The 15,888-nt window shown below is 43.1% G+C and overlaps 1 protein-coding gene across 1 annotated transcript in view; it reads right to left on the bottom strand.

Moving 5' to 3' along the window:
- Nucleotides 1-953: 953 nt before the first annotated feature.
- The window catches only part of piwil2 (piwi-like RNA-mediated gene silencing 2), a 63,438-nt gene continuing 48,503 nt past the window's right edge, over nucleotides 954-15,888 (bottom strand). The window contains exons 16-20 of the mRNA XM_060856698.1: nucleotides 14,603-14,691; nucleotides 8,228-8,333; nucleotides 6,135-6,391; nucleotides 3,240-3,347; nucleotides 954-1,110 (exon numbers count right to left, since the gene is read on the bottom strand). Coding sequence (XP_060712681.1) covers nucleotides 954-1,110; nucleotides 3,240-3,347; nucleotides 6,135-6,391; nucleotides 8,228-8,333; nucleotides 14,603-14,691 — 717 coding nt within the window. The remainder of the gene's footprint in view (nucleotides 1,111-3,239; nucleotides 3,348-6,134; nucleotides 6,392-8,227; nucleotides 8,334-14,602; nucleotides 14,692-15,888) is intronic.

The raw sequence follows: 15,888 nt of genomic DNA, 5'->3' as shown, positions 1-15,888 counted from the left end.
AGGAGAGAAAGAATTTTCCAGATTTCTTTCAGTGAATGGACCTGGGTTTTTATTTGTGTTGTCCTTCCAGGGAATTGCATGACTTCCAGGCTGGGTGGACGAGTACAAGTTTGCCCTGCAGGTCACGGTTTGGATAAAAACCGGCTCATCAGGAATCATCCGCAAAGAGGAAGGTTTTCCTGAAATGTTAACATTACTTCAGTCTCTGAAAAGATGTAGGTCTTACCAGAAATACTGAAATTTACAAGCATTTTCTGTTTATCTTGCAGTTAAAGAAACACTCTTTGCTCCTCACTGGAAGTGTTCCATTGGGCAAAAATTATATCGTTGCAGATGTTGATGGCTTAGACATTAGAAGAATAAGATGACAATCACGATCAACATTTACTCAATAAGATGGCAGTTTCGCATTGATTCTTCCATTTCCACTTGCACCACGGCCGATCCATCTTTCAATCAGAATTTGATTGAAGTTATTTTGCTGTTCCAACAAATTACACACCCCATCTCAAACAAAACGTCAAGTGCACAACACATTTGACACAAGCTGCAGTATTCAGTGTCAAACCCACAAATGAAATTTCATGCAAGGTCAGGGTGTGGGAGAAATGGGTAATTGCCAGCACTTATTTTGAATGATACAAACTAATAAAACATACTGAATAACAGTGAGTGAAATGTACAAACCAAATCGGCCCTAGCCGGTTGTTGTTTCGCTCATTTCATCAGCTTGCCTTCTTATGACCTGTCACTTGGAAAACAAAAAATACTTTACTCAGTTGTACTCAGTAAATAAAGTCTCAGGGGAAATAAATCTCTATCCAATTGCAATAAGGGGTTTCATTTTCAGAAGGCCTCCCTGGAAAGTCAGTCCCATTTCCAACGCTCCCCCACTCGGCCACTACGCCCATAGTTTTTCCTCTCTGGGTCTCCAAAAGCATTTCCTGACAGCTTCACAGGTAGAAAAGTACTTCAGAAAGGAGGGCAGCTGGCTCCTGGTGCAGAGATTGGCCACAGAGAAACGCAAGTTTATGAGCATACTTGCAGGGTGCGGGCACACGGATTGTGCCTGACCAGTTCCAGTACAAGTGGCAGAGTTTGAAGGTGAGCCTGCAAGAAAAATCAAAGAGATTCCATTGGATTCAGATGAAAATCATAACCCAACACATACCAGCCAATTAGACAGCTTTAAAGACTTGCATTGATATAGCACCTTTAAGATCCTTAGGATGCTCCTAAGGGTTTTAGAAACAATGAAACACTTTTGAAAAGTGTTTTATTTGTAGAAAATATGGTACCAATTCATTCACAGCAAGCTCCCACAAGACCAGTACTGTCCGACATAGATGCATAAATGTTCCTTTTAAATGATGAGTTAGGGATAAATGCTTGTTAGACCACAGGGGAAAATTCAGCTAATATCCTTCCAATGGTAATAAAAACTGGAAATCTGAAGCCATCACAGAAAATGCAGGTCTGGCAACATCTATTGAGAGGAAAGAGTTAACATTTCAAGTCCAGTCTGACTCTTCAGACGACCAAGGGTCACGTGGGACTTATTGTTAACACTCTTTTTCACTACAGACGGTGTCCCCAATTCTGCTATATAATTCTTCTTTACATCCACCTGAAAAGGGGAGAAAGGACCTTGGTTTAATGTTTGACCTGAATACTGGCAGCACAGACTGGTAATGTGGGTTGTATTCTGAAGTCTCTGGAATGGGCTTTAAACTCAAGCCATCTGATTTTGATCTGAGCACCATGTTTGTATTTTCATAGCAAGTGTACACCACCTGCAGATAAATAGCCACATGGATGCAAGCCAAGACCAATACTTGCCAACCTTGTCTCACAGGGTGACATTCACATCCCTGTTTCTGCTCCCATTGCCAAGTTGGCAACACAGGACTGAACCTTCCAAATTAACCACCAGTGCCACTCAGAAGGACAAGATCACCAGATATATGTGCCCACCAGCTTCAAGTTGCCCTCCAAATCACTCACCATCCCAATTTGAGAATATTGCTGTTCCTTCAGTGTCACAGACAAAATTCTGCAATTCCCTAACAGCATTGTGGTTGGACCTGCAGCACAAGGATTGCAGCAGTTCAAGGTGGACACAAAATCCGAGCCAAGATGAGAGCTGCTCTTGCAGTCTAGCCAGCTAATATCCTTGTACCTACATCACCCACATTGATTCTGGTCAATATCACGGTGCTGTTTGTGTCTAAGTTAATTGCCATATAGGACAGCAATAAGGTGGCTTTAAAATTGTTTTGTATGATAAAATGCTTTGGAACATTCAAAGAATGTGAAAAGCAGTATGCGCAACCAAACATACACCAAACTTGGAGACAGACTGCCCTTTCCTAAATGAGATGAAACCTGACACATGCCCGCAGATACCTACATATGCTGACAACAGAAAGCCTAAGAATAGATAGAGAAAAACATTAACGATAACAAAAGACAGATGGGAGCGGAGGTTTAAGTGAAAAATATAGTTGTTTCCTTCTCCAATAATTACATTGAATGACCAGCTGCTGTTCCACAAGACACACTAAGGAAATCCATGAGCAAACACCACTGAAGGAGAGCAGTAATTGGTTATTTTAAACACCATGAAAGAGTTAGTGTGCAAGTTGATAAGATCAGACACGCCTATGTTTGCTGATTTGCACGAAACCTTTCAGAAAAACATACAACTGTATTAAACGAATTGAAATTTTACATTTGCACCCAAGTCACCTTAACAAATCCATACTCCCCTTTGTCTTCAATTACCCTCATTCCCTCTGCCCACACTCGACTGAATAAGTTACGCAAACATGCCACACTAATTCCAACTCCCTTCAACTGCCTTCAGTGCTGCATCAACCATCTCATTGGCCCATAAAGATCCTTGCAGGAATTAACTGTGCTTTCTATGTTTCTCTGAAAGTTACTATTTAACTGCAGAAGTATATAAAAATGTAAATTTCAAAAGGGGCACAGTGTATGTTTTTCACAACTGTATACAAGTTGTTTACTAAATGCTGTGTGCAGTGGTACCCAAAATATTTTAAATCAATTTCACTAAAAGACTAATCGTAGTCTTCATTGTGTGCATGACAAAAACGAGAGCCACATGCGACCACATAGAAAATCAATCATCAAACTCCCACCCTTCGCTTAGATCTGAAAAAACAAAACGTAGTTCATGTGTTTTTCTATGCAGTGCTCAGTCGCATCCACCTTACCTCTGCATGTGGTCAGGGCTGAGCTTCAGACTGTTGTACACACAGATATAGTGCGTTGGGATTCCACAGCCTTGACGAACAGTATGAGCCAACAGGAAGAAGTCAGTCCTTCAAAACAGGGAAACCATAATGAGATGAGAGAGCAACCAAGCTCACCTACACCCTATTAAACACTGTCAAGACAACAGGCAGGTCTGTGCAGTGAAGAATGATCAGAGCCCAACAAGGACTACAAGCAGTGTCCAAACTAAAGGGAGAGGAAACTTGCAGTTCTTATTGCCCAGTTAGTTCATGAGTTGTCAGAGTAGATCACAAGTATAGCGGAGGCAGAACGGAGGCCACACAAAAAGGACTTGAAGATTTCAGCCTTATTTTCCAGATATACTGACTTAGTTGGTTACAAGGAATGAACTGCTGGATTCACACCTGACAATTTTGTCTTTGCAATAAATTGATTTGGACACAGCCTGAAATGGAACAGACTAGTCAGTTTCTCCCATGGTCGACAGCACAGGAGCACGGTTTTGACAGTGTCCTTGATTAAACCTTTGCTTCAATACCAATGCTCATTTTTTTTTTACATATTTGAGTTTCATTTTCTCACACTATTCACTGTTTTGATTAGATTAGATTCCCTACAGTGTGAAAACAGGCCCTTCAGCTCAACAACTCCACACCAACCCAACCAGGGTTCCCCTACATTCACCCCTAACTAATGCACCTAACAAGACAGGCAATTCAGTATGGCCAATTCACCTGACCAGTACATCTTTGGATTGTGGGAGGATTAAGCTGGCAGTAGCTGGACTAACAAGTACAGTACAGGGAAATGGGAGGTCATGTTGCGGCTGTACAGGACATTGGTTAGGCCACTGTTGGAATTTTGCATGCAATTCTGGTCTCCTGCCTATCGGAAAGATGTTGTGAAACTTGAAAGGGTTCAGAAAAGATTTATAAGGATGTTACCAGGGTTGGAGGATCTTAGCTGAGGGAGAGGCTGAACAGGCTGGGCTGTTTTCCCTGGAGCGGAGACTGAAGGGTGACCTTATAGAGGTTTACAAAATTATGAGGGACATGGATAGGATAAATAGGCAAAGTCTTTCCCCTGGGGTCAGGGAGTCCAGAACTAGAGGACAGAGGTTTAGGGTGAGAGGGGAAAGATATAAAAGAGACCTAAGGGGCAACGTTTTCACGCAGAGGGTGGTACGTGTATGGAATGAGCTGCCAGAGGATGTGATGGAGGCTGGTACAACTGCAACATTTAAGAGGCATTTGGATGGGTATATGAATAGGAAGGGTTTGGCGAGATATGGGCCGGGTGCTGGCAGGTGGGACGAGATTGGGTTGGGATATCTGGTCAGCATGGACAGGTTGGACCAAAGGGTCTGTTTCCATGCTGTACATCTCTATGACTCTATGACAATCCTTTATCCAAAAAGCTCCAAAATTTGAATTTTTTTTGGTGAAGTTTTTCATCTCATTAACAAGGTTGTTTGGTGTGCCAAAAGTTAAACAACCACTCAATGCATATCACTCAGATGCGACTTGGCTTGGGGGGGGGGGGGGGGGGGCAGCACTGGCAGTCCTCAATTCTATCCCAGGGCCAGTTACTTACAGTGAGGCTGCTGTTCAGTAAGATCTTTTCAAATTTCACCGCTGAACTATCACTTATTCCGAAATACAAAAAATTCCAAATTCTGAAAACTAACTGGTGCCGAGCTTGGATAAAGGATTTTGTACCTGTACTTGCATTGAGGGCAGTAGTGACATAAAATCTCCAACCACTCACCAGATGTGAAGATAGCCTGGGGCTAACAGAGCTTGAAATACCCAACAATCAGTTTGGAAAAGAGCTCATCATGTTGCCAGTAATATATTGGCATGGACAGAAGATTTGCTAATGGAAGGCAGACAGTTCGGATAAGAAGGGCATTTGCAGGATGGCAACCTCTGTCTAGTGCAGTGCCACAGGGGTCAGTGCTGCTGCCACAATTACTGACAACATAAAGTAATGACTTTGATAAGGAAAATAAATATACTGTAGCCAGTTGGCAATAACAGGTGGGAAGGCAAATGAGGAGGACGACACAGGTAAACTCGGTATTCAAAAACATGACAGAAGGAATAATGTGGGAAAATGTGAGGTCATGCAATTGGCAGAAATAATAACAAAAAAGATTAGTATTTAAATGGATAAAGACTGCACAGGGATTTGACAGCCCTCATGTATAAATCACAAAAATATCCAAGTTCAGCAGGTAATAGGGTAGGAAAATGACAATGTGGCCTTCAGTTTGGGGTGTACACAAAATTGGGAGATTTTACTTCAGCTCCATAAAGCGCTAGTCAGATCACAATAGAAAGACAGAACTGTTTTGACCCCTTTACCTATGAAAAGATGTGGCATCGGAAGCAGCTCAACCAAGGTTCATTCTGCTGACCATGAGCATGGACGGACTGTCTTATGAGGAGAGGGTGCGTAGTATGGGCTTATACTTGAGTTGAGAAGTATAAGAGGTGTCCTTATTGCAACGTACAAAATTCTGAAGAGAATTGAGGATACATGCAGAAAGGTTCATTTGTAGTATTTGGCAGATGTAGTACCACAGGGGTTAATCTCTGAATAAGGGGCCACCTGTACAAGATGGAGATGAGGAGGAATTTCTTTTCTCCAGGTTTGTGAATTTGTGATTTTTAAAAATAAGTTAAAAAACCACAGAGGTTGGGTTAATAGCAAGATTTAATGCCAACATAAAGAGAATTTTAGTAAGCGAGGGACTCAGGGTTATGGACAAAATCCATGAAAATTCATTTGAGAATGATTGGATCAGCATGGATCTCATTGACTTGATGGGTTGAATCACCTACTTCTGCGCCAATATCATCTGCTCTCACCATTCCCTGCTGGTGACAGTGTGGTCCATTACAGTTCCAGGAGGTGGCACCTCGAGCCTGCCTGAAGGTGCCTGTGCATACAAGTTGGTGCTGATCCTCTTCTGCACCACAATCACTATCATTTTTGGGTGATAATTGCTGAAAACCTCAAAGCACTTAAGGAGCTGGGGAAGCTCATAATCTGTCACTGCATTCAGCTGGCCGTCAGATACTCCATCACGGTACACAGCAATCTTCTCTGGGAGACAGTGGTTTATCTGCAAACAGTTAAGATACACCAAGTCAATGAAAACTTAACACTGCAATCCCAGCAACTTGCTGCTTCTATCACCGAGTCAAAGCCACAAGCAGCAATCAAGTACAGTCAGACACTTCAAACAAGGACCACACTTTCCTTAATTAATTCCCAGCTGAACACGAGGGAGGAGACAAAATAGAAAAGGAAACAAAAAAAAAGGGCAACTGCAGATTGGAACTGAAACAACAACACTGAACAGGCAAGAACAAATTACTGGAAATGTTGGAATCTGTACGAAAATCAAAAAATTGCTCTAGATCAAAACAGGTTAAACAATTCCATGGGGAGAGGGCAAGCTCACATTTTAAGTCTCGGTGACTCTTCATCAGAGCTGAAGTGAACTGTGGAGGGAGAGCATTTATGCAATAGTTTTGGAGGGGTGGGGGTAGAGGGTGTCAGGTGGTGATGGAGCAAAGATGTTGATAGTTCAGATTAAGTGATCATAATGTAAGAAAGGCAGAACTATGGTGAGTCTCCTGTCAGATCTGAAGGGACATTAAGTGAAATAGAACATGGAACAATACAGCACAGATCAGGTCCTTTGGCCCTCAATATTGCGCCAACCTGTGAACTATTCTCAACTTGAAATGGTGGAGTGGCGGGAGACGCCATTATAACAACCTAAAAGGGAAGAAATGCGAGTTACCTTAAAAGGTGTTAAACTCAATATTAAGCCCAGAAGGCTGTAAAGTGTTTGGTTTGAACATGAGATTTTGTTCCTCCAGTTTGCAGTGTGATTGATCAAAGCACTGCAGTATGCCGAGGTCAAACAAAGTGGGCACGTGAGCAGGCTCTGTGTTAAAACGATCAGCTATCAGAAGGCCAGGGTCATGCTGGTGCTCAGACTGGATGTGTTCTGCAAAGCAGTCACCCAGTCTGTGTTTGGTTTCTCCAATGCAGAGTAGGTCACAATGGGTGCAGTGAACACAATACACAAGATTGGAGGTGGCACAGGTGAAATGTTGGTTCACCTGGAAGGACTGTTCAGGCCCTTGGATGAAGGAAACATAGCTTTTGAAGCAAATTTTGTGAAACATCTTGTCACAGACCAGCAGTGACATGGAGAGCAACAAACGGTGAAATAGACAACCAGAATTCCTGTTCTAGGGAAGAGTAAAACTCCTTCACTATAAGGGATTCCTCGACGAGATATGACAGTGGATTACACACAATGGAGGAACACAGCTGCAGATGCTGGCAGGTGTTGAAGATCACTGCAGGTGAGACAATATCCATGGAAACACTTCAAAGCTAAAGTGAAGGATGGAAAGGACAGCATTTATGGTACAGTTTGGGATGGGGTTGGGGGGGGGATGATGGTGGTGGAACCACCCCTTCCCCAACACTAAACACCAGGGTTTTTCAAAGATACGTGTCTTTCAGAATGACATCCTTAATGGAAGGAACAGAGGCAGAGAGTGGCAGTGTGTGTGTGTGGGGGGGGGGAGGGGGGGGGGGCGCGGAGAGAAGTGGGTTGGGGAGTCAGAGGGAGAGATTGATTGATGAAATTACTGGGGGAGCAGACAGACGCAAGATAGAGAAATCTGTCATTTCTGACACTTCAGTCACTATGTTTACCAACAGAGCTGTCCATTGTTAGAGAAAATGAAATGGAAAAAAAAGTGCTGCCTATGAATCTGGGCAAGGAGTTGAGGATATAAATTACAATCAAGTCTCTAAATGCGACCAGCTGATTACCATACCTACTGCATGCAGCCTTCATGTTAAATTTGATCAAACACAGATTTGCAGAAATGCACACATAATGCTTGTTTGTGATGCCTTTACTAACTACCTCGTAATATTTCTTCAGGGATGCCACCATACAAATCTTTAATCCGTCGATGATTTCCTGATTGGGCATCTGAAATGCAACCTTCGAAAACCATTTGGTCATTGCCCTGGGTAAAAGAAACGCAGAATGAGATCTTGACCTCAGCTCTCAATTCAATTCCATGCTATTTGTGACGAGTGATTTATTCTGCTGTAAACTCAATGCAGCAACTTCCAGTGGTGTTCAGAAGGGATCTAAAAGCTCCGATTTTCCTCCTGCTACCTATTGATGCCTAAAGGACGCACACTCAAGCCAAGTGTGAATTCCAATGGCTGATCAGGATTAACAAGTGGGCTGAAAAACATACTCCTTACCTGGCGGGAAAGGGAACTTGCAGATTGGTAACTTCACCCAGCAACAACTTAGGTGACAAGATCCAGCATAGACTTGGAATCTCTGGAAATGATTCACCAGCGCTGCCTTCTCAAAACTTTATAATTCCCATGACAAGATAGACGTATCAACATGAGCATCCTCTCCCAGGCCAACGTCAAGCCATCAGTCAGGCACAACCAGCTACCACGGGCAGAACACATTGTTCCCCAGACCTGACAAGATTCCCGAAACAAATACTCCATTCTGAGCTCCCCAACAGTATGCCATCATTAAGGAGGGCAACAGAAATGTTACAATGACACTTTGAAAGCTTCCTTGCACGATACAATATCCTCTTGAATAAGTTTGAATCGCTTGTCTCAGAGCATACAAACTGGAGCAGCATCTGCAAAAGTGCTAACTAGTTCCAGAAGTGAGTGGAGCTTGTGGAGACCAAGTGCAACCAGCAGAAAGAGCACACAGAATTCAGAGTCCCAACCATCCACCTTCTCAAACACCACCTGGCCCTTCTGTGGCAGAGTCTGAGGTTGTGGATCAGTGGTGCTGGAAGAGCACAGCAGTTCAGGCAGCATCCAACGAGCAGCGAAATCGACGTTTCGGGCAAAAGCCCTTCATCAGGAATAAAAGCAGCCCTCTTATTCCTGATGAAGGGCTTTTGCCCAAAACATCGATTTCACTGCTCGTTGGATGCTGCCTGAACTGCTGTGTTCTTCCAGCACCACTGATCCAGAATCTGGTTTCCAGCATCTGCAGTCATTGTTTTTACCTTTACAGAGTCTGAGGTTGGACCATTCAGCCACTACTGAATTACTCTTCCCTACCCTGCTGGAGTGAAAGCAAGCCACCCTTGACCCTGAGAGACTGCCCAAGGAGGCAGTGACACAGTGCCTTTACGTCATCTAACTGCAAAGCAGTATCAGGATTGCGTGCAGGCTTTTGCCCAGGACTCCTCTGCACCTGAATCTTTTCTTTGTTTTCACTTTCTTTTTATGTCTGCTCTCTCTTTTCTTGGGTTCTTAACTTTATTTGGAGGTGGTTAGTCAACAAGACCATCTGTGTGCGGAATGGCAGCTTCTCCCTGCAATCAAAAGCAGCAACGGACACTAGTCCTCGTGGCAACTGGAGTCACTGGTGGTAGCAGGGATGTCCTCCCAGGATTCAGGGCTGGAGGGGAGCGGCATCAAAGCTCCTCTAGCAATGGAGGGAGCAGCCGATTTCTCCAGATGGTGTCACCAGCAACATGATAATTTGGAACAGGGTGGCCAGAGCGCAATCTTGGCAGGATGGTAGCAGAGGCCTGGTGCAACAGCAGAGCGAGGGACTCCTGGCGTTGATGAGTTTGCAGCATGGGGTGCTGGAGCTGGGGACTCCTGGTTGCAGGAAGAGCATGGGTTCAGCACCAACATCAGCACTGTAGGGCACATTGGCAAATAGATAGCACCAAAAGAATGCCAACTCTTATGTTGGTGGGTCTGGTGCAGGCAGTGGAGGGTGGCAGCACAGATAATCATTGGTGAGTGGGCTCAGGGTTTAGTTTCACTAAAATCTTTGACAGTTTCTGTTCTTAAACAATTCAAGATGGTACAAGCTTGTGGCAACTGTTGACACTTTTCACTGAATTAACTGTAAAATTCAAGTGACAATAAATTGTTAAAAGACTGAACAACTGATTAAGAAAAGGTATTCAGTGAATGTTAGAGACTCTTGTTCATATTACACTACACAAACTGGAGCTCAGAATCCACACTGATTCACCAGTACGAGCAGAACACTGCAGTATCAGAAGTTCTTCTTTCTAATAAGACATTCAATTAGACTTCAAACTGCTGTCCCTCAGGTGGAAACCTAACTTACAATGGCAGCATATCACTCAGCAAGGGAGATTTCACAGGTAGCTTTACTAGTTCTTATTTGACAATAGGGTAAGGGAGTGTGTCTTGGTGGGTTATTCTTCAGAGGGTCAGTGAGGACTTGTTGGGTCAAATGGCCTGTTCCCACACTGTAGGGATTCCACGATTCTATTGACACATTATCGTCATGTTACCGCTCATGAAGACCAGCAAACAGCTTTTTGGAACAACAATTATGACATCACTGCACCAAACTGGCTGTAATACTTTGCAATGGCCCTAAGTTTATGACAAGTACAAAAACGTACATCTGTAATTCTGATACCAACAGCAAAATAAAACAAACTGCCAGAAGCTTGTAAAGAAATGAGGACAGGGACCCAAATCCTGATGAAAAGCATTTACCTTAAGGCTTAAACCAAATGTGTGTATTATCCATTGTGTGTATGAAATGCAGCAGGATTTTGACACTTGCCAGTTCAGATAGTGACTGTGAGCAAGATACTGACTTTGTGTTTCTCAGATATGCCACTCTATGACAACATCCTGCATTACCTGGGCTGCAATGTGCCAGGAAGTTGCTTCAAAAGGGCAATTATTTGCTCAATTGCTCAAACTAGTGAATGAATGAAACAAATCATCAAGCCTCTGAGGGGAATATAGGCTAAACGCAGGCAAATGAGACTAGTTTAGTTTGGGAAACTTAGTCAGTGTGGATGAGCTAAGCTGAAGGGTGTTTCTGTCCTAGATGATTCAATCAATAAATAAGTTTTTTTTAGATTACTTACAGTGTGGAAACAGGCCCTTCCGCCCAACAAGTCCATATCGACCCGCTGAAGCACAACCCACCCATACCCCTACATTTACTCCTTACCTAACACTACGGGCAATTTAGCATAGCCAATTCACCTGACCCGCACATCTTTGGACTGTGGGAGGAAACCCACGCAGACACGGGGAGAACGTGCAAACTCCACACAGTCAGTCGCCTGAGGTGGGAATTGAACCCGGATCTCTGGCGCTGTGAGGCAGCAGTGCTAACCACTGTGCCACCGTGCCGCCCAAGTTGGGAAATCCAGGTACACCATCTTAAGCTAGAGGGTAACAAGCATGCGGAACTTGCGACAATTCTAAGTTGGTGCAGTGATATGTTGAAGGGGAAGACAGCCAAATATGGTGGAAGGAGGGAACATATGATTCTGTCAACAGGGTTTATTCAAGTCAGGTGGTTTGTGTGAAATAAGAACTAAGTGGCCAATTCCTGTGCTGCAAATATTCTGTAATCAAGCACGGTTTGGAGATAGATAAGTAGTCACAGAAACCACAAACTTTCAAAATCCCCATGTGTCCTAGTTGGTTTTAGTGTACAGCTCCCACTAAGAATCCATCAAACAGATTGACAGCATCATTGGGCAAATATCACTCATCACAGATGTTCAACAATAATAGAGGAACACAGGATATTAAGCGCACAGAACTGGCCTGACCAAAGTGATCTGTATTAGTTCAGACACCAATCCATGAACTTCACAAGGAAACAAAAACTAGCACTCTCTCAGCTTGTAGTGCAACAGAGGTGCCCTTATGAACTTGGAATGTTTACATATGCTGTGCTTTGACCTTATCGTGCAGCTTCCTCAGCATGGATGCAAATCCGATTCTTAACAATCAAAGAAAAATCCAGTGGGCTAGAATATTGGCAGGCAGAAGTTAGAAAACAAGTTTGACGCGATTAGCACAAAACCCTTATGTGATCTATTAACGTGGATAAGGAAGCTGCGTATATGAGGAGGACGTGGTTTATTTACCTGGAAAAGTTGCACTTTACATTGTACAAAAGTAAAATGCCCTAATCCCCAATACACTTCATGAGAACACAATTAAATGAAGCTGAGACAATGAGCCAAAAATGAGCTTGGGGTTCCACTGAAGCATAGCAGGTCAGGCAGCATCCAAGAAGCAGGAGAATTGACGTTTCTGGCACAAGTTCTTCATCAGTTTCCTGATGAAGGGCTTATACCTGAAACTTCAATTCTCCTGCTCCTCAGATGCTGCCTGATCTGTTGTGCTTTTCCAGCACCACATATTGAACTCTCATCTCCTGCATCTGCAATCCTCACTTTCTCCTAATGAGTGAAAGATGCAAGTCAAGTCACAACAATTTGGTGAGTCAAAATGTGGAGCTGGAAAAGCACAGCAGGTCAGACAGCATGGAAACAGGAAAGTCAATATTTCAAGACAGGACCCATCATCAGAATTGATGACAATTTGGCAATTTAGTCTTAATTAGACCCTTCATAGTAAAAAAAAATTCAAGACACAGGCAAGTTAAAGGAGGAAACAGAGTCCAGTCAAGTGAACTCCAGGAAGAGAACTGAAAATGAAGAGCTGTGAAGAACTCAGAGTTGGAACAGCAGAGAGATTTTCAAATTTATAGACTTGAAAGAAGTTAGTGGTTGGTGAGGCCATGTTTTATACATCAGGTATGTTAACATTAGATTAATTACTGCCCAAACATAGTCTCAATGAAAAAAATGCTTTGGTTATGCTATTGAAGCCAAGTAAGGAAGATACTGCACATCTGAAATACAAAGTCAAATGGAAATTCTCAACTGGTTTCATCACAGTTGCTGCGTGACAAAGGCTTAAAGCTTCAAACACTAACATGATCAAAATGGCGACAGATTGGGAAAGGGGGAGGTGAAACGAGACTCTGCTGTCACTTGTACATCCAGTCAATGAAACTAAGTACGCAAGTGCAGCAGGCGATCAAGAAAGAAAATGCCATTTGGCCTTTATGATGAAAAGATTTGAGCACATTAGCAGGGATGACTTGTTGCAATTGTTCAGGGCCTTGGTGAGACCACACATGCAACATTATGAACAGTCTGGTATCCTTATTTGAGCATGTTCTGGCGGAAGAGGGAGTGCAATAAAGTTTCACCAGACTGAATCCTGGGGTGGCAGGACAAATGAATGAAGACAGACTGGATTGATTTGGACTACATTCACTGGAGTTTATAAGAATGAAAGGGAACCTCATCTCAAACTGCAAAATTCTCACAGGACTAGACAAGTTCAGCACTGAAAGCACATTTCTGGTGATAAGAGAGCCCAAAACCAGAGGACACAGTCAAATGATACAGAGAAGGCTATTTCGTACTGAGCTGAGGAGCAATGTCTTCACCCAAAGAATAATTTGCTGCCACAGAAAGTAGGTGAATCTGAAACACAATGTTTTCGAGAAGAGGTTACATATAGTTCCTTGGGCTAAATGGATGAAGGGATGCGGGGCGAATGTAAGAACAGAGTTGAGCTGGATGATCAGCCAAGATCATATTGATTAGTAAAGCAGGCTTAAATGGGTGAACGGTCTACAGGCTCCTATTTTCTGTGTCTTGATGCAACGCTGCTCCATTTCACAAGGGCTGCGTCGTCTGAACATTTCCACTTGAGTATTGTTTCATATGTCAAATTACTATCTCCTTCAGGCAAACCTACCAGTAGCTCGAATGCATGTCTTAAGATTTTGACTTTCACAGTTTCATTTATCAGAGAAAACAAAAGTGCAGGTGAGACTGAGCGCAAGGCCATCATTTTCATTATTTGCTTGCCTGAATAATAGCAAGTTGAAACTTGCTTTGCACATTTTTGCACGCTTTGATCATGCTCCAAATTTAAAGCAGATTTTCCTGTATTGTGGGTTACAGGGAGCTATCTGAACAGTCTACTGACATAGAACTGGTCACAGTGCAGCTCTGATCCCTGAAATGCATAATGGTATTTGACTGATTCACAGTGTATATTTGTGCAATATACACCTTTTTCCCAGATAAAGGGTGCAAGCTCCAGTGATACAGCAACAGCAAAACAATCAGAGCATCAGAAACATGTTGCTCACCCAATTCCCAGTTCACAAGTTTGCAGGTCTACAAACAACGAGGTAAAGCCCTGCTGAGGCCTTGCAGCCTCTAATACCTATTGGGTGAGATCAATGACCTTGGGCTCTTCTTTACTGATGGCAGAGACAGCAAGTGGGCAGCGTTTTAAGTGATACACTTGGAGGAACAGAACAATCCCTTGGCAAAAAATACTGTTTAAAGCAATCACATTAAAACATTTCAAATAACACCAAGCAGCATAGACTTACTTGTTCATGCTGGCAACAAATCCAACAACAGACTGCTTCCCCCTGACAGGGTCGTGGTACACATCCATTCCTATCACCATAAGCTGCTTCTGAAACAGGGCAGACAGAACACTGAGCACAACAGACATACTTAACACTTGTACTCATCTGGGCAAAGCTGAGAGCTGTACATTACACCAGAATAGTTAGAAATCATTAGTGAATGGAGAATCAACGCAAGAATATAGTACTACGCTGTAGTTTTAAGAAGAATCAATTTAGACTCTCAAGCCTGTTGTATTTCTGAGTAAGATCATGGCTTATGTGGAACCCAATTACGTAGATCCACCTTTGTCCCATGGCTCTTGATACCTTTTATTCGCTAAAAATGTGCCACGTGTTTGCAAATGAACCATTGTTTGCACACCAATTGCTGTTTATACAACCAATTCCAAAATCACCCTATGTTTGCAGATAGATGTCCTACATCTGAAAGGTTCAACTTACCTAATTCAAGAAAATAATGCAGGTGCTGGAAATTGTAGAGAAAGACAGAAAATGTGGACGGCGCAGTGGCTCAGCACTGTTGCCTCACAGCACCCATGGACCTGGGTGAGATTCCAACCTCAGGCAACTTCATGCGTACAGTTTGCAAATTCTTCCCATGTCTGTGTGGGTTTCCTCTAGTTTCCTCCCACAGTCCAACATATACAGGTTAGCTGGATTGGTCATGCTAAATTGCCCACTGAAGTCATGAGGCAACAAAACACTTAGTCTTTTAGATTTTTTTTGTAATTACCAAGGGTCATGCAGAAAGCAGTTTCAGACACCAAACAGACAATGTGCAGCTTCATCAAGTGTCTACAGCCCCTGGATTAAAAAAAGACAACTGCAGTCAACGTGGAACATCTTGTGCCACCTAGATTTACTCACCAAAAATCTGATACATTTGCAGACAACTTATGAGCGAGAGAACTTGTCATTGGCACTATGGTACGAAATGATCCATGTCTTGGAGAGTCACAGATGTACAGCACGGAAACAGACTCTTCAGTCCAACTCGTCCATGCCGACCAGATATCCCAAACCAATCCAGTCCCACCTGCCTGTATCTGGCCCATATCCCTCCAAACCCTTCCTATTCATATACCCATCCAAATGCCTTATAAATGTTGCAATTGTGTTAGCTTCCACCACTTCCTCTGGCAGCTCATTCCATACACATACCACCCTCTGTGTGATAAAGTTGCCTCTTCGGTCTCTTTTATATCTTTCCCCTCACCCAAAACCTATGCCCTCAAGTTCTG

This window comes from Hemiscyllium ocellatum, chromosome 48 (assembly GCF_020745735.1).
Source record: "Hemiscyllium ocellatum isolate sHemOce1 chromosome 48, sHemOce1.pat.X.cur, whole genome shotgun sequence".
Taxonomy (NCBI): domain Eukaryota; kingdom Metazoa; phylum Chordata; class Chondrichthyes; order Orectolobiformes; family Hemiscylliidae; genus Hemiscyllium; species Hemiscyllium ocellatum.
The sequence above is the reverse complement of the archived record's forward strand: the minus strand, read 5'-3'. Positions and strand labels throughout refer to the sequence as shown.